This window comes from Gigantopelta aegis, chromosome 4, assembly GCF_016097555.1.
Source record: "Gigantopelta aegis isolate Gae_Host chromosome 4, Gae_host_genome, whole genome shotgun sequence".
NCBI classification, from domain to species: domain Eukaryota; kingdom Metazoa; phylum Mollusca; class Gastropoda; order Neomphalida; family Peltospiridae; genus Gigantopelta; species Gigantopelta aegis.
The window spans coordinates 43702033-43721571 of record NC_054702.1 but is presented as its reverse complement, the minus strand read 5'-3'; the positions used below and the strand labels follow the sequence as shown (position 1 = coordinate 43721571).

Genomic DNA, 19539 nt, shown 5'->3' with positions numbered 1-19539 from the left:
TGTTATTTTGCAGGTTGATGTAAATATGGAGTAGCATGCGCAGTTGGAAGGTGATAGTGGGGCTGTTGGTACTAATTTTGGTGTTAATTTGCAGGTTGATGTAAATATGGAGTAGCATGTGCAGTTGGAAGGTGATAGTGGGGCTGCTGGTACTAATTTTGGTGTTATTTTGCAGGTTGATGTAAATATGGAGTAGCATGCGCAGTTGGAAGGTGATAGTGGGGCTGCTGGGACTAATTTTGGTGTTATTTTGCAGGTTGATGTAAATATGGAGTAGCATGCGCAGTTGGAAGGTGATAGTGGGACTGCTGGTACTAATTTTGGTGTTATTTTGCAGGTTGATGTAAATATGGAGTAGCATGCGCAGTTGGAAGGTGATAGTGGGGCTGCTGGGACTATGGCTGGTCATCATGCTGTATATGAGCATGACTTTGATGCCTGGTGGGGACTCCAGCACTCGGTCAGAAGAACATCTTAAGAGAGCTCTTGTTGAGCTTGACAAGGTTAAAGCTCAGAACCGAGAGCTGCAGTTGCTAGCTACAGAATTACAGTAAGAGTCTTAAACAATTTTTGTCTTGCCTTGACTAGATTGTAAAGCAAAACACAGACCTGTGTTACTTTTCTTCTGGTAGTGACAATAGTATCAACTTTGCATTTATTTCTACCTTAAGTTTTTGTCTATTTGACACGTATAAGTACTTGAATTGCATTGACCAAGATCACTGAAATTTGGTCTTAGTTGTGTAATGCAATAATGTGTTTAGCGTGGATGTCCTGGTTGCATCTGGCTGGCTGTTTTTCTGGTCGACCGACTGCCATCGACATTTGGTTAAAGGTGTCATCTGAAAGTGGCACAATGTCGTCTTTTAATTTATTAGAAGAGAAAAATAAAAAGGGTTTATTTGACAACCTTTAGCTCGGATGACACATAAAACCTGGACATCACATAAAACTGGATATGTTCACTTTTACGGAAAACTCTTCCTAACATTATGCCAGTAGGATGTTGCCGACAAGTTTGTGTGATGTCCCAGTTCTGGCTATCAACAGTCAAATTTCAGGATTTTCTGGTTTCTCCGATTTCATAACACTTGATAAGACATGAATCTAGTGGCTCAAAACTGATTTTATTTACAGAGAATTCAAGCACATTATAATTCCAACATTCACTATAGCTATTTATGCAGAGATGATCGATATGTATTGGAGCGATTAATTTGTAATTATTTATAACAACCAAATTTGAAAATAGAAAAATTTTTACACTTGTATCTGTAACTATGATATAGCACCTTTAACTTTGGTCAACAGTTGTTTAATGCTAACAGTCTCAGTGGTGTCGTGGTTAAGCTATCGGACATAAGACTGGTAGGTACTGGGTTCACAGCCCGGTACCAGCTTCCACCCAGAGTAAGTTTTAACAACTTGATGGGTAGGTGTAAGACCACTACACCCTCTTCTTTCTCACTAACCACCAACAATTAACAACTAATCCACTGTCCTGGACAGACAGCCAGATAGCTGAGGTGTGCCCAGGATAGCGTGTTTGAACCTTAATTGGATATAAACACGAAAATATGTTGAAATGAAATGAAATGTTTAATGCTGATGTATAATCACTTTTCTACTTGTTTATAAATCAGTAACTATCATGAGTAGATCCTCCTACACCAAACAAGATAGTTATAGGCGAAATTATTATTAAATGTGCTAAAATAGGACTTTTTTTTCTCCATACAGTAATATGATCTCTGTAAATTAGGTTTATATATACTTGTTTTTATATTGCAGTGTAACCTCTGAAGACCGGACCCTCTGTAAATTAGAATTCTCTTAAAACCAGGCATTTTAAAGAGTGTCTTTTTAAAAACCAGTACAGACTTAACCTCTCTAAACTGGATCCCTCTATAACTGGACATTTGTCTTGGTCCCAAGTGTGTCCGGTTTTCCTGGTTTTCACTGTATATTCATTTATACAGTCTTTAATAAATTTTCATAAGTTTGTTAATGACTATGGTTTTGTTTTTTCAATCAGAGATATACGAGAGGCAGGCGGAACGGGAAATCAGGATGACACTATTAAAAGACTACACCATCGACTGCACAATGCAATGCAGGAAATAAAGGATTTGTCAAAGAAGTCGGGGGAATCAGGTAAACAAGAGTTATGTCCCTGTTTAACTAAGCTGTCACAGTAGACAATGGAACATTTTCTATTTGCTGATTTTGTTTGATCATAATTCATGTTAACTTTTCTTTAAAGTTTATCTCCTCCAACACTTTTGACCCAATACTTGTAAAACTTGGTCTATAAATACCCTAAAGAGGGACTGTTTAAAATTTAGAAGTTTTTAATATTTTAATGAATGTTTTGCTAAAAAAAATCTCACCAAGGCAAGGAAAGGATAATTGAACTTTTGAAATTATATGGTCTCATTCAGTTTTGACTGACTCATTCTGAAACTTAATACAAGATACATGTAGTACAACATTTCCTTGCAGAAAATAAAATATTTTACAGAAATTAAATTTTAGAATTAACATCATGTATTGCTTAAATGAAGCAAAAAGAGGTGGGGGTTTTGTTTGTTATGGAATTTGGTTTATGAAAGATCAAATTTTTCAGTTCTTTTTAGTGTTAAATTTTTACCAACTAGTATACATTTTTTCTACTATGCTAAAAAAACAAATATAAAATTTAGTTCATGTTTATATGAATTTTTAATTTTTTTAATAGATTTATGTTAATTATTTTGTGTAAATTAATATTCTCTAGGAAAGACTGTAGATGCTCCAAGTGGACAGCATGAGAAGACGTTAAGAAAAGTTGAGAACACCGCTGTGGAATTCTGGTATTACATCCATTCACAACTTCTTTCCATCAAAGAGATTGGTGGCGGCACAGCGGCTGTTGTGGAAAAAGTGACTGATGTTTTACAAGTCTCTTCACAGTATCAAAGGTATTGGTTTAATGTTATTTTGAATTTATGGGGAATATCTGATTCAGTTAGATAATTTGTGATTGTGTTATTTCTCTCTTTTTTTAATATTTGCCTATTAGTCCATCTCAGCTATAAGTCCCTAACTTCAAACCCTGAAAACATTTTTAAAATTTACTGACCCTTTTATAAGTCGACCCATGAAAAATAATCTTAAAATAGTATTTCTTATTTTTGGCAAATGAGAATCATAAATGTCTTAACACACACAATGCAATAGCAGATTTATTTAATTTTTCCCATGATACTGATATTTATATTACAGGTTTGGGTTTGCCTCGGCGTTTTTTCCTCTTCCCCAGCAATGTCTAAACAAAAAGATAATTATTTTAGGATCTTCAGTATCCCTTTTCCAGTCAAATATCCCAGCATCAAAAGAGAATGTGTTATTGGTGGATGGCAAAGACTGTTTCAATGTTGACACCTTACACTGTACAGCATGGTATTGTGCACAGATATCAACTTTGTTTATCAACAGATTGCTATGATATCTAGTGTGAAATTAAAAGTTCATAGCATCCGCCAAGTGTGATTCCACACTGATATCCTTGTAGAGATCAGTCAAGTATTTCAGTGCAAGCTTTAACCAATAACCAATTAATTTTTTTTGTACTGGTGTTTTTCAAAGTTATTGTTTTTATTATTTTGTAGAACTTTGCATAATGATTTTGTGTCACTGCGGAATGTGGACAACATGGGACAATGGAGAGAGCAAGAGTCTCATAATCTTGGAGAGCTCATCCAGAAACGACTGCATTATATTCAGGTTATTGCATAACAAATTCAGTTATTCATTGCTGTGAATGTGATTAATTTGAAGTTAACCCACCACCCCACCCTTAATCCATATTTATTATTTATTTCATGATAGTTTTGTTTGCTGATTTTCTATGATTTGCACATGCATTCATGTGTATGCCTGGTTACACACCTGCCAGTACACTAGGGGTGTAACGATATACTTGAATATTCGGTGCACCGAACAGTGATCTGTATCGTAGTTGCATATTTGCCACTAGCTGAATCGAATACATGAATACATATATGTAAATTGTAATGCTAACTGCATTTAATATTTCTAATTCACACTAACCAAAACTCAATACCGATTCGATTGTTTTGATAATGCCTGGACCTGTTTTGTTTTAGATCAAGCACATAGACCAATACTTTTTAATTCAACGCATTGGACTAGTACCCTACATGTACCTTGATTTCGCTTCTGTCAAAACAACTGTATGACATCGCATAATCTCGTTCAACCAGCCTTACGAGTTGCGTTCCTAACAAGAGAGTCACGAGTCAGCGTATTTTGTTAGTGTATGCAATGTAACTTCAATATTCAAGCATTTAAATAGGTGATTAAAGCAAAATAAAACTAAAATTAAAATAATCGAGGATGAATTAACAAGGTTTAAGGCAGAGGACCCGACTGGGTTAATGTCTTCATAGTGGTTTGTCCTCATCTAAGCTATATAGCCAAACATCTCTGAATCATCCCAACAACAAGTGTGCCAAGCAAGCACATGTTCAACACTGCTGGGGATGTGGTAACAGCACAGAGACCCGCACTTCCTGTGAAAATGTGGACATGTTAGTGTTCCTTAAAAAGAATGTGATTTTGGTCTAGACAATAGACACACCCATGATTAATCAGGGTTTGGGTTTTTTTAAATTATAAATTATTGTTCTTTCTTTCTACAAAACCTTTTCATTTCTTTTGTATTCATGGGTGTCAATACATATTCATATTCATCACCTCATATTCGTAATATGTATCGTATTCGTCACAATGTGTATTCATTCGTTACACCCCTACAGTACACTTTGTCAGTGACCTCCACTGGCACCTGCTGGCTTGATGACTTTGTGCAGTATGTGTTTTCCCTGTAATTATTGATTGTTTTCAAAATTACTGTTTTAAAAATGAATGTTTTTTCTTTATTGAATAGTATTGTCATTATACTTGGCTAGTATTCCAGTCACCTAACACAGTGATGGGTATGGGTACTCTATTTACGTGTCCATATCCAAATTAGGTTCAGGCATGCCCACCCCGGACTTAGCCTCTGACTTTGCCAGTGACCAATTCCGGGACAGGAGGGACCATGTTATCACAGGGGTTTTTATGCACTAAAAAGGTGAAGTGTGATTGGTTGATATTTTAATGGCTATGAAAGGTACCCAGGATGTAATATTGGTGTGGTGGACTTAAATCAGATCTACTAGTAGACCACAAATGAAAAAAAAGAAGATTAATTTCTGTTTTCATGATTTTGCAGAACCCTAAAGATTGCAGTAAAGCAAAGAAAATAGTTTGCAATCTGCACAAAGGGTGTGGGTTTGGCTGTCAGTTACACCACGTTGTCTACTGCCTGATTGTGGCCTATGCCACGAAGAGGACATTAGTGCTAGAGTCAAAAGGCTGGCGATATGCCCCTGAAGGCTGGGAGACAGTTTTTCAACCACTCAGCAACACTTGCACTAACAGAGCCGGTGAAAGTTCAAGACACTGGGGACGTATGTATCATGTTGTCGTGTCTTGTTGGTTGGGATAGTGTATTTATTACATTTATTACAAAGCACAAGGATGCATCCATTACAAATAAACTCAAACACTTTGGAAAAGTAATTGAATAAATCTCAACTCTTGATAAGAAAAAATTATGATGGGACATTTAAAAAAAAAAAATTATATATATATAACTAGAATATTATGCAATCTACAAAAAAAACATTTTATTTTCGTAACCATTACCTTTATTTTAAAAATATATATTGCCATATAAAACAAAACTTGTATTTATTTAAATTTCTGTTTCCCTCAGCTCCTAACACATATGATGCATTATCCTGTATGTATAAGAATGCATGTTCAAAATTCATTACTGGTAAGTATTAATAATAACAGCGTATAAACTACCGTAGCAGAGAGTTTCTTCTTTCACTCCTAATACCCAAGTATGACAATTACCCAATGCAGGATACCCCCAAACCATTGGTTGAGACTGTTTTCATATTTGCAGCTCTGGACCAGATAAAAAATGTTCAAGTAATTGAATTGCCAATTGTGGATAGCATGCACCCTCGCCCAGACTTTATGCCATTAGCCATCCCGGAGGACCTGGCACCAAGGCTGACAAGACTTCATGGCGATCCCCCAGTTTGGTGGATTGGCCAGTTTGTGAAGTATCTGATGAGACCACAGAAAAATCTGAAGGAAGAAATAGAGAGAACAAAACAGAAACTACAGTTCAAAAATCCAATTGTTGGGTATGAATAATATATAATAGCTGTCAAAACATGATAACATATTTCTTAGAAATTCAGTCAAATATATTTTTCAGTACATGTATAAAGTAACAGGAATTAGGCATTATATAATTTAGATGCAACACTTGTCTTTACTTGACTCAGTATCATAGGCGTACGGGCTCCCATTTTTGTAGGATGACAGGCTGGTTTTTGCCCAAATTAAACGAAAATGCACGAATCTGGATAACAACATATATTAGCATTGCTACCAAACAGCTATATAGGGTTGCAAGCAAAACACTATGCATTTTTACATGGATTACAACTACTTTCGAGGGTAGAATGATGGAAATACATGGTAAACGGATCTCAGCTTTGCACATTTTGCCCAAATATCTGTATCATTTTTGCCTAAATTTGAGATTTTGCTCCAGCACCCTGCCCCCGTCTTGTACGCTTATACTCAGTATATTTTATATAATTTTATATAATAATTGTTAATATTTTATTATTTAAAAACAGCACTCAATCCTGTTTTTATTTATTTTATTTTCTTGTCACTGTGAATCTTGTGTGTCATCTTCAAAAACAGTTTGTTAAATAAAAATGACATCATATACAAGGACACATGAATGGGATATTGTCCGACTGATGGTTCATACATTTAGATAGATGGACACCTTGGTGTAATCTAACTTGGTAGTTATCCAGCTGTTAACCATTTCTTAGTTGATACAACCTCTTAAAGAACAAACAGAAACAGGTGATTGTTATAACATGCTTAGATTATTAAGTTAAAGATTTGTGGTTTTATATATATATATATATATCTGTGTAGACATGTTATATCAATGAAACATCTAGTGTGAATACATCTGTGTAGACATGTTATATCAATGAAACATCTAGTGTGCGTACATCTGTGTAGACCTGTTATATCAGTGAAACATCTAGTGTGAGTACATCTGTGTAGACATGTTATATCATGTTATATCAATGAAACATCTAGTATGAGTGCATCTGTGTAGACCTGTTATATCAGAGAAACATCTAGTGTGAGTACATCTGTGTAGACCTGTTATATCAATGAAACATCTAGTGTGAGTGCATCTGTGTAGACCTGTTATATCATGTTATATCAATGAAACATCTAGTATGAGTGCATCTGTGTAGACCTGTTATATCAGAGAAACATCTAGTGTGAGTACATCTGTGTAGACCTGTTATATCAATGAAACATCTAGTGTGAGTACATCTGTGTAGACATGTTATATCATGTTATATCAATGAAACATCTAGTGTGAGTGCATCTGTGTAGACCTGTTATATCATGTTATATCAATGAAACATCTAGTGTGAGTACATCTGTGTAGACCTGTTATATCATGATATATCAATGAAACATCTAGTGTGAGTACATCTGTGTAGACCTGTTATATCATGTTGTATCAATGAAACATCTAGTGTGAGTACATCTGTGTAGACCTGTTATATAAGCTTACTAGACTATGCTTAATTAAATGCTTTTTGCTTTTGTTTCCTTTGAAAAAGTCTAGAACATTATACATGTACTTGGCTTTTTCAAAAAAGGGGCAAATAAAAATTCTTTATCATCTCCATGGCATAACAATTTTTTTTAGTTTAGTTTCTGTTACAAAAAATTGCCTTTTTTCCTGCATGTGTTGGTGCTATGTAGCATTCAGAGTGCTATAGTTTAAATGTTGTTTTTCTTAATTTAATAAAAGACTGAATCTTTTATTTCAGTGTCCATGTAAGAAGAACTGATAAAGTTGGAGTTGAGGCAGCTTTTCACAGTATAGAGGAATACATGGCATATGTGGATGATTACTATGACAAACTGGAGGCTAGAAAGCCAGAATTACTAAATGTTCAAAGACGAGTTTACCTAGCAACAGATGATCCTAATTTACTGAAAGAAGCTAGAGAAAAGTAAGGACTTTTTTTTCCATTTCCCCAACAAAAGTGCACTAAATATATTACTGTAAAAAAAAAAAGAGACAGAATAGCATATACTAATTTCATATAAAAACCTCTGATGTGAGTACATCTTTGTAAACTTTGTAAACCTGATGTGAGTAATTCTTTGTAAACATTTCATACCAAATACCTAGTGTGAGTAAGTTTGTAGACATGTCATATCAAACACCCAGTCAGGCTATCTGCCAGAAAATAATTTGAGTGTACGTAATAAAAACAAAACAGACTATAAGTGTCCCAAATAGGGGGTTATCAGTTTAAAATGTTTTGCATGTGGGCACTGCATTTCATGTGTTTAGACAACTGTTAAATAGCAGTTCTCTTACTATTATCTATCTAAAAATTATGAGAATGTATTAATCACTTCCAAGATTTTAGGGTACATAATCTCTGTGTAGACATATTATATCATGATATATCAATAAAACATCTAGTGTGAGTACATCTGTGTAGACCAGTTATATCATGTTATATCAATTAAACATCTTGTGTGAGTACATCTGTGTAGACATGTTATATCATGATATGTCAATGAAACATCTAGTGTGAGTACATCTCTGTGTAGACATGTTATATGTTATATCTATTAAACATGTAGTGTGAGTACATCTGTGTAGACATGTTATATCATGATATATTAATGAAACATCTAGTGTGAGTACATCTGTGTAGACATGTTATATCAATGACACATCTAGTGTGAGCACATCTTTGTGTAGACATGTTATATCATGTTATATCAAAGAAACATCTAGTGTGAGTACATCTGTGTAGACATGTTATATCATGATATATCAATGAAACATCTTGTGTGAGTACATCTCTGTGTAGACATATTATATCATGTTATATCAATATAACATCTAGTGTGAGTACATCTGTGTAGACATGTTATATCATGTTATATCAATAAATCTTCTAATATGAGTACATCTACATGTGTATGTAGACATGATATATCAATGAAACATCTAGTTTGAGTAGACATATTATATCATGTTATATCAATGAACCATCTAGTGTGAGTACATCTGTGTAGAGATGTTATACCTTTGTAGACAATACACTGTCATGTGCAGTTAAAAATAGATCCTCATTTGTTTGTGCATAAAATTTCACAGGTATAATATGACACCCAATAGCAGATGTGTATTTTTGTGCTGGGGTTTCATTGATTAATTTATCTTTTTCAGATTCAAGAAATATATATTTATAAGTGACAATGATATATCTAAATCAGCGGGCCTAGGATCGCGGTACTCAGACAGTTCTTTAAGAGGCATCATTCTGGACATGCACTTTCTGTCTCTGACTGATTACCTCGTGTGCACATTCTCATCACAGGTACAGATAGATTGACATCCATATATGTATTGTTATATTTTATGTTTATTGTTCATTTAAATTTATAGTCTGTAATGTCCTCTTGTAAAGAGGTATTTATCGTTTCATTTCGTTTGAAACGTTAAATTCAGGCTTCATAATTCAGTATTAGAAAGGCAACAAAATATTTCTGTTTAAGGGGGCATTAAGACATATGAAGGCATCAACCATGCAATTTTGGTTTAAGTTTTAGTCAATGACTAAAATATCATCCAGTCGTAATAACATGATAAATATTAACAGTCAAATAACTGTCTAATTAAAGACATTTTTTCAATTTGAATAGAAGTGTTTTTTGGTTGTTGGTTGGTTGTTGTTGTTGTTGTTGTTTTATTGTTTTTTGTTTTGTTTTTAATCTTTCTTAAATCTGAAAGTTCGCAAATGTGTTAGAGGGGCATGGCTATGAATTTGCCTTAATATATATTAAGTTTTGTAATCATCACAGCAAATGCCGAGGAATTGACCATTGCCATGATTGCCACCTGGTATTTTAAAGCCTGTAAAAATTGATTCTGATTGTTATATAATACTTACGAAGAACTTAGAAAGCTAATAACAAATTTAGTTATATTTTTGGCATTTAGTTACAAATGTATGTTCTTTTTCATTGATTGCATACTCTAAATATCCTTTTGAAAACAGCATACTGTTAATAAATGTAAAGATCATATTGACTGTTGTGTCTTTTGTTTCTGTTGCAGGTTTGTCGAGTAGCCTATGAGTTAATGCAAACCATCCATGGAGATGCTTCCACTTATTTCAAGTCACTCGATGATGTGTACTATTTTGGAGGTCAGAATGCCCATAACATGATAGCATTAGAACACCATAAGCACCAACACCCAGGGGAGATATCCATGGAAGTTGGAGACCTCTTGGGCATTGCTGGCAACCACTGGAATGGATATTCCAAGGGAATTAATAGAAGAACATCACAAAATGGGCTTTATCCATCTTATAAGGTCACGAATGATATCACTATAGTAAAAATGCCACTTTATCCAGAAGTTAAACCAGACAGCTGACATCGGACAATGACATAAATACTGTAATATATTTTTACAAAAGCAAAGTCCCGTTAGTAAAAGCGACAGTTTGACTACACATTGGGTGGAGTTTTTCCAGACGTAAATATGAGAGAATGGAGCAGACCATGTCTAAAACAAATAGTTTGTTTCGTCTCAGAATTCAGCTACAATGGAAAGATTTATCATCAACAAGCAGTCATGCCATTGTTTTTACTCCCCCAACCATTCGCACAGCTTCTGTTATTTTTACTGTAATTGTAACATTCACAAAGTGAAGATTTGCCTGTTAACAGTGTATGAGTTACTTACATAAAATATTTTCAAATATAACAAAACCATCTTAAAATGATTCATTACTGACGAGTCAGATGCTAAAATTAGATTTTATCTTTGACATTGTCATCATGATTATGCCAAACAGAAGAATATGTGTGGTTCTAATTATTTAAGTCGGACAAATTAGTGTAGGGAAGCATTACATGTATATATAAACTTGTTTTAAAGACTGAAATATTTTATATGTAACGAGAGTAAGGTTTTTGTTCAGGTTAATATATTTTTTTAAATTAATTTGGCCATAAAATTAATATAGGTGTATCCATAAGCCAAAACAATGAAAGACCAAGAAAAACTAACACCGAAAAGTATTTAAATTGAAAAATTTATATATTTATATACATATACATGTATCTTGTCTGACATCCAACAAACAAAGCAAATTAATATTACAATAAACAATGAAGACAGATTGTCAGGTAAAATTTAAAGGGACATTCCTGAGTTTGCTGCAACTTTTAATATGTTATCGACTATCAGATTGTCAGGTAATTGGAACTACCACTATTCTTTTGTTGGCCTAAAAAAAAAAATACTTCCTATTTAAATTTATAATTATGATAATTAAAAATCAAGTCATTTGATTGTTGAAAATTTGTTGTAATTTTTTTCAAAAAGCCAAGATATTATTTAATATGGAAAATACAGCTTGAGAAATCCTCCACAAAATAAGAAGTCATGTTTTTATGATTGTTACCCATCTTCATAACATTATTTTTTATATCTTTCAATGTACATCTTTTTCAAGTTACATTGTCTGCATTATTTAGAATTATATTGTCTGTGTGATGCATATCAGAAAGCAAAATTGATACCATTGTGCTTACCATTTGATAAACTTGCAATTTGTTTCTTGATACAGTTTTAAAGTAAGTAAAATTAAAATGTAGATTGATAGATAATTTAATTCCAGCAAAACTCATCTTGTATATAGACAGGTTTTTCCGATTGTCGCCCAGCAGTTTATGACGTTGTCGATAGATGGCGTAACCGTACGGCCGCCATTAAGGGAGTGAAATTCACGCAACAATAACATGTGACGGCATTGCAGCTGGGTGCAATTTCAGGTTTTATGACTTTTTTGGAACATTTTGCAAAAGCAAAACCAGTCTCTTGGATAATTCAACCTCATTTAAAGATTGTATATTCATATCAATATCAGTGGAAATCAGTGAATGATTAAAAACATATATAATAAATATACACGCCAGTACAAAAGCATAGGGAATAAATTAAACATCTTAAAATGCATTCTAAAATATAGAAAAGTATTTAAATTATGTACGTTTGTAGAAAACGTGGTGTACCATTTAAAAAAAAAAGATAGACTGACCTTAGATCTAGAGTAGATGTCAACGTTTAGCTGTTACTATTATTAGCTCTGGGACATTCCAGATGTGATCACATGGGGTTGAAGTGGGGCGCAGTTAACACTGTCAAATATTTATCTCTTATTTATTTGTATTTTATTTTATTATGGGGTTAAATGTGTGCGATAACATGATAAATAATTTACTGATGTAACACGCATGCATGCCACACAGAAAATTGCACCCCTACCCATTTCGTAGAATTTTTTTAATTGTTTTTTATTTTATTATTTTTATTATTAATTAATTAATTAATAAATAATAAAAATAAAATAAAATAAAAAATTAATTAATTCATTTATTTGTTATTATTTTATAATTATAATATATATTTTTTAAATTATCTTTTGTTTCTTGGAATTTTTTTTTTTAATTAATCATACACAATATACAACACTTATCTTATACCCTTGTCCGACTGAGGCTAAAATATTGTTCTAATGTTCAGTACATTAGGCTATACAAGTGTCCAGGGAAATCATATTTGCTTGCATAAGTTTAAATTATTCGTTATGCTTTTATATTTATATGGGCTATATACATGCTTTATTATTTACATTTTTAATGATTAATACACTTCCACCAACTTTGATGTGAATCTACAATCTTTAAATGAGGTATTATTCGACATACTGGTTTTGCATTCACAAAATGTACTAAAATGGTAATAAATACTGAAAATGCACCCAGATGCAATGCCTTCACATGTTATTATTGTGCGAATTTCACTCCCTTATTGGCGGACCGATCACGTGATTATAAACATGGCCGCACACAGTACTTTGACGTCACTGGCTAATAAACCCGTCTATATATTTGTATTCTGTTTTTTGTTCAGGTATTTAGGGCCTAATTTACACAGCTTTTTTTTTTTTTAATCTTCCATGCATATAACTACGTACATTTATATTGCTAAAACACCTGTGTTTAAGAAAAACAGGATCATAAATTTGGCCTATAATCTTTTTATAAGGAAGTATAGCTATAGTTCTCCTAAAATTATTTTTCATTAATAACTATAGTTAGGTTCAGTATCAGTGGAAAAAGAATAAAAGTGTTTGAAATAATGAAGTTATGTTAAAAATATTGTTGGTTGTTTTTTGGAGGTTTTATTTTTGTAATGTTTTATTTGAATTTTTTTTTTTTTGTCTCGCCTTTCCAAGGTGAGATATTGGTATTGCTTTTATGTTGGTGACGGCTGTGACGACGGCATCAACTTTGTGTTAAAGTTTAACGTTAGCATTTTGCATTTACATCAGTTTTTCATAAACTGTAAGCCCTAGATCAATCAAACGTGGTTTATAGTTGCATCTATTGATTTTTATCATAGTGCACCAAAACATTTATGGTAGTGAGACATTTAATTGCACAGAATTATATTTTATTTGAATTCATTAATGGCAATGGTATCAAGTCATAGTTAAGTTGTAAATCTACTATGTTCATGAACAGTGTTAAAATAAAAAAAACCACACCAAGTATTAAAAACAGTCAGGTTTTGCTGCTGCTTAGTGATTATCTGATAATGCCCTCTGTAGATTGTAAAGATTAAGCAAGATGTCTTATCTAGATTCTTCCATCAATCTAGTTCACATAATTTAGCAGATTATTTTAAATTTTATTTTCTGAAAGATATATTATTTACATTTTGGGGGTATGAGAGCAACTTAACAAATTAAGATACATATATTTAAAATTAGAGAGATTTCTAACTGTTATAGTTACAGATAATATGTTAAGGAACCAGTAGTAATATTAGGATTACAGGTGCTTCATCCAAAGAAAAGAAACTTGTGAATAGGATTTAGGTTTATTTCAGTTATACATAACTAATACAGTAGTAAATTTAAAAAATTGTTAAATTGTAATATCTTTGTTTTGTGCATTAATGTTCACCCCAGTAAAACCCTGTTCTGCTGAAAAAAAATTAGTTCCTGGTATGTATTGTAACGAGATTGCTGAGAGAGAGTGGAGAGAGCATGTATTGAAAAAGATAAATTTGTACTTATTACTATAAATATAAGCTTTTGGTCACTTCCACATGTGTTCCACTGGTAGAGGAATGGTCACTCTATATATCTAGATACACACACCTGGTAATTAATTAAGCATCACCAAGTTTTGACCATGTGACATACTTTGCAAGTAATTGTGGCCATTAATGTGCTGTGTACCCAGGGGATATTGAACAAGATTTACAGAAAGTAACCCTGTTGTTACATCGGTATTTAAGGTATTCTAGGGAAAAAGACAGAGACCGTAAATACACCTGAAAATGTGTGGTAATTAACTTTGGAGCTGCAATCACACTGATGTGATATATTCATGCCATCTTGGTAAATAGCCTGTGGATACAGAATACATGTATATAAAAACTCTTAATATCAGGTTTAAACCCTGTTAATACAGATATCTGCATCTATAGTCTGTCCCACAGGGAACGCCTTTTTTCATATTATGGAATTTACTACAAGTTATTTATTTCTGAGCTGATTGATTTGTAACTTCAACACAAAAATAGTATTATTTTGTTAATTCCAAAACACTTTCACCTTTCTTCTAACATCAAACCAAACTGAAATTATTAACAAACAAACAACTTTTTTGTAGAAGGATGGGACACTCTTTTGATTGCAATACATATCGGGTAGTGCTTTGTTAATTTCCAGGTGTATAGTTGTCATGTTTTGAAATTTAGCATTTATTCATAACAGAATTGCTAACTAGCATTTTATCATATGTTTTACTTTATAGTTGATTATCATACAAAATGAAAAGAACATAGTAGATTAACACATCCTTTAATGTGTTATGTTTTAGTAACCATAGTAACAGTTTGTTTGCCTGAGCTCCTTCTACACTGACAGTGTATCATGAAAGCACTTCTATTTCTTTTTTTATTTTGCAGGATAGCATTTTACTGGGGTGATGTCAATATACTGTTATATTACAATACATTTTTTGGTATGTCATCCAATACTTTGGTGCAAAACAATGACAGTACTGAACAGAATAAAGTCATGGTTGTTTTGACTAGATAGGTTGTCTATAGTGCTAAAGCATCTGGTTTGAAGTCTACACTGTTAAAATGTTGTACGAGAAGTCAGTGAATTCATTTGTGGCATTTGTGTTCCTTCATAGACTAACATAATATCCATTAGCTTCTCATAATCTTTTTAATGTTAAATTCTTATTTTTTAATCATCCCCAGAAACATATGCAAAACCAGTGTTGGGGGCTATGAATCATATTTATATATATATATATATATATATATATATATATATATATATATATATATATATATATATATATATATATATATATATATATATATATATATATATATATATATATGGTATTAGTTTCTGATGTTGATGTTTGTGGTTATTTTTTTAAGTTGAATTGAAATTCTGAATGTTGCATGGTAGCCATAAAATCCAGTTGTAATAATTTCTACATCTGCCTGTTGTGATACATGTAATAACCCAGTTTATTATGAAAAATATCACAGAGTATTTTTGACATTCTACACTAGTTACTTATGATTTTCAACAATAAAGCTTTAATATCAGGTTAATATATTTGGCCAAAAGAAGCTCATTAGATTGGATCAGCCTGGGTTGTTTTAAATAACAACTGTCGCTATACAATCATGTTTATTGTTGACAGTGTCTCTGTTAAGTGTTTACTTCAGCCAGTACCATAACTGTAGGTTGGTAATAAATCAAATACTACCCCTTTTCAGCTAGTTTAATTATAAATTAATCTAATTTTTATGAACTATTGCATTAAAAATAGTAACCAACTCACTTTTGTTCACTGAGAAGGAATGGTGATTGAGATGAGAACTCGTGTCTATTGTTAAAGTATTTCCCTCTTCCAATGTCACACACTCTTGTTTAACTTTGTTGTAACTTTATTCAAATGTGTTATAGGTTTGTAGATTAACCAACATAGGCCTACAGGCTACAATTTTTGTAGGGGGTCAGGCTGGCTTTTGCCCGAATCTGAATAACAACATTTATTCATATTAGCATTACTACCCAACAGCTATATTATAGGGTTGCAAATGAATCACTACGCATTTTTACATGGATTACAACTAATTTTGAGGGTAGAATGATGGAAATAAATGGCAAAAAGGTCTCCGGTTAGCACATCATGCCCGAATATCTGTATCGTTTTTGCCCGAATTAGAGGTTTTGCCCCATCACTAGCAACTGCTCTCCTACTCCCCTGTTTTCTATGCTATGTTAACCAAACTTAGTGTCTATTTTCACGAGTTCTTTGACTTTAAATATACTTGTTCATAAAAATTATATTAAACAGTTCACCTGAAAGTTATGTGTTTAATTTGAGTAGTTTGCTTTGTATTACTGTTTCAACATGTCAATGTAGATGCTGTAGAAACCCATTTTGGTGCTTGAACTAACCCTACACCCAACTTACACAGTTTTACACTATACATGTATACAGTAACATTTTAGTTGAGATCATTGTGTGCTTATTCAGAATGATTGTTGATTGTCACTTTTAACAAAACCAACCGTGATGATAATTGCCTGGTGTTTAGTTTTTATCATATTGTTCACATAATACATGGTATATGGATATAGAGGCATTTTAAGTGTAACTGAGTGGTATGTTTGTTTAATGATTACACATCACAGATTTTTAATTAACTAATATATGTGTGCGGTAGTATTATAATCTGAGGAGTGTAAACCACTGACCTTTGCTGGTCAGATGAGGTTTTTGTGTGTGATTGTTTTTTTCTTGGAAGTATATGTATGCATGAAGAATTCAAAACCAAACCAAAGTACGCAGTTTGCTGCTAACACAAAGAAAACCCATTGAATTGTATATCTTCTAGGATATTAAAATGATGTGTCTTGTCATGTTTATGTTCTGACAGTTCGTATTACCCGGTATTTCAAGAGGAATATAAATATGACATTAATAGTAATGCATTACATGTAATGAATTTTGTATAAATATTCTGTATGAAGCTGGAGATGGTAAACATGTTTACCACTGAAGGTACAAATTGTTTACTTTTTGTGTTTAGTTTCATCACTGTTTTTAGGGGAGTTTGTTTTAGAAGCATGTGATCTTATTTTTATTATTAATTTTTTTTTTTATTGAATAGAATTTGATGACAGCTTAATGAATTTCATGTCACTCAGTTTCTTTCTTCAAATATTCATGTCTACAGTCCAGTAATCATTGGGTTTTGGTTTTTTTTTAAAGGGGAAGTAGTTTAGTTTATTGTCAGTTAATTTTCTACATTTCTGAAAATATACATGCTCATTCAAGTCTTGTGGTGCTGATTTCTGTTGTCCATAGAAAAATCAAATCTATTTTTACTTGAAATGTCAAATAAAGTTTAGTCATTCAAACAATTTCACCTATGAGTAATCAAAGAGTAAGAGAAATTTTCATCCCTAGAGTAAATATATGCCAGTGTAGTGATCATTTTAAATAACTTAATTTCTGGAGATGTCATAATGATTGTGGTGGCTATTTTAAACCATATTCTTCTAGAGAACGTATTCAAATTTCTACAGATACCATTGTAGTAGCTACCTTAATTTTAAAAGTGTCTTTTTCTTGAGACTTCCTATTGTGGTGATTATTTTAAATCAGTGTCTTCTAACTTCTAGATATACCTAAAGTTTGTAGTGACTATTTTCAAACCAACTTCTTTTAACATCTAGGTATACCTAAGTTTGTAGTTGCTATTTCAAACCATCTTCTAATAATGTCTATATACACCCTAAGTTTATAGTGACTATTTTAAATCATCTTCTTTTAACTTCTAGTGTGTTGTTAAATAAACCATTTCCTTTCTTCCTTCTTTTAACATCTAGGTATGCCTACATGTAAGTTTGTAGTTGCTATTTCAAACCATCTTCTAATAATGTCTATATACACCCTAAGTTTATAGTGACTATTTTAAATCATCTTCTTTTAACTTCTAGGTGTAACTTAACTTTTTAGTGACTGTTTCAAATCAACTCTAGCTTCTAGAAATATCATAAGTTTGTAGCGATTATTTTAAAACTACCGGTACTTCAACTTAATTTCTAGATACACCTTAAGTTTGTAGTGACTATTTTAAACCAACTTCTTCTAGTTTCTAGATATAACTTAATTTTAAAATGACAATTTCAAACCAACTTCTAACTTCTAGGCATGATACCTTAAGTTTGTAGTGATTATTTTAATGCTACTTCTTCTAACTGCTAGACATACCTTAAATTTGTAGTGATTATTTCAGATGTCCTGCTTATTTAAATTGAAAAGCAGAAAAAGTATGCAAAGCAGAACACTGATATTTTGCAGTAGTTTATTTAATATTATATTGTGTTTTGGCAGTGAAATTCTCTTTTTGATACATGACAATGCAACACAATTATTATGTAAAACAAAAATGCTTTGACAATCAGAACTTGTTCAACATTTACCATATGTATTACCAACAATAGTCAATTGTCAAACCGTTTTCTTTTCTCACAGCCCATATTGTTTTTTCTAGGATATTCCTTCGAGTGATATTTTATCCCATCATTTTGAAATTTCCTTTTTGTGTCTCCTGACTGCAAGCATATCTAATGTGGGACTGTCTCTCTGAGAAAATCGAAAGCATTGACTCGTAGAAGTGGTTCCAAAATAAATCTCAATATGTTGAGAGTAGGTATAACAAGATTTCACATATTTAAGCCCACGTGAAATTAAGTTCATGGACTTAAAAACAGGACATTTCACTATCGTTTAGCCCCATGAGCTAAAATATGGATAATATTTTAGAAGGAACCTCCCCTGGATTACTACTAAAATTAGGCGAAACTTTGTAACAAGAATTAATTAATATCATAATGTTTCCATAATTAAATAACTTCATAATATATGAAAACTGTAGTGTGCTGGCAGTGGCTTTGCCAAGAATCCGTAGCTAATTTAAACAAATTACACGTGAAGCAGACATGCACACATTAAAAAACCTACATGAACTCTTCCCCCACCCCCTCCACAATATTGAAACATGTTTTGCATGTGAGTAAGGTTATCATCGAATAATAATTATTGTGTATTCCATTTGTAACCTAATTTGCACCTTTTGTTTTCTTTATTGTAGTATTAAAAACAAAAATTGGACTTCTTAAT

General features: G+C 32.4%; 1 protein-coding gene across 1 annotated transcript; it reads left to right on the top strand.

The window, feature by feature from the left end:
* The first annotated feature begins 237 nt into the window (after positions 1-237).
* LOC121372238 (alpha-(1,6)-fucosyltransferase-like) lies at positions 238-11364 on the top strand. Its single transcript, XM_041498530.1, has 9 exons — positions 238-550; positions 2036-2154; positions 2777-2960; positions 3651-3765; positions 5282-5519; positions 6026-6272; positions 8019-8204; positions 9446-9596; positions 10337-11364. The coding sequence occupies exons 1-9, from the start codon at positions 360-362 to the stop codon at positions 10658-10660; spliced, it is 1755 nt and encodes a 584-aa protein (XP_041354464.1). The 5' UTR covers positions 238-359; the 3' UTR covers positions 10661-11364.
* The last annotated feature ends 8175 nt before the right edge of the window (positions 11365-19539 follow it).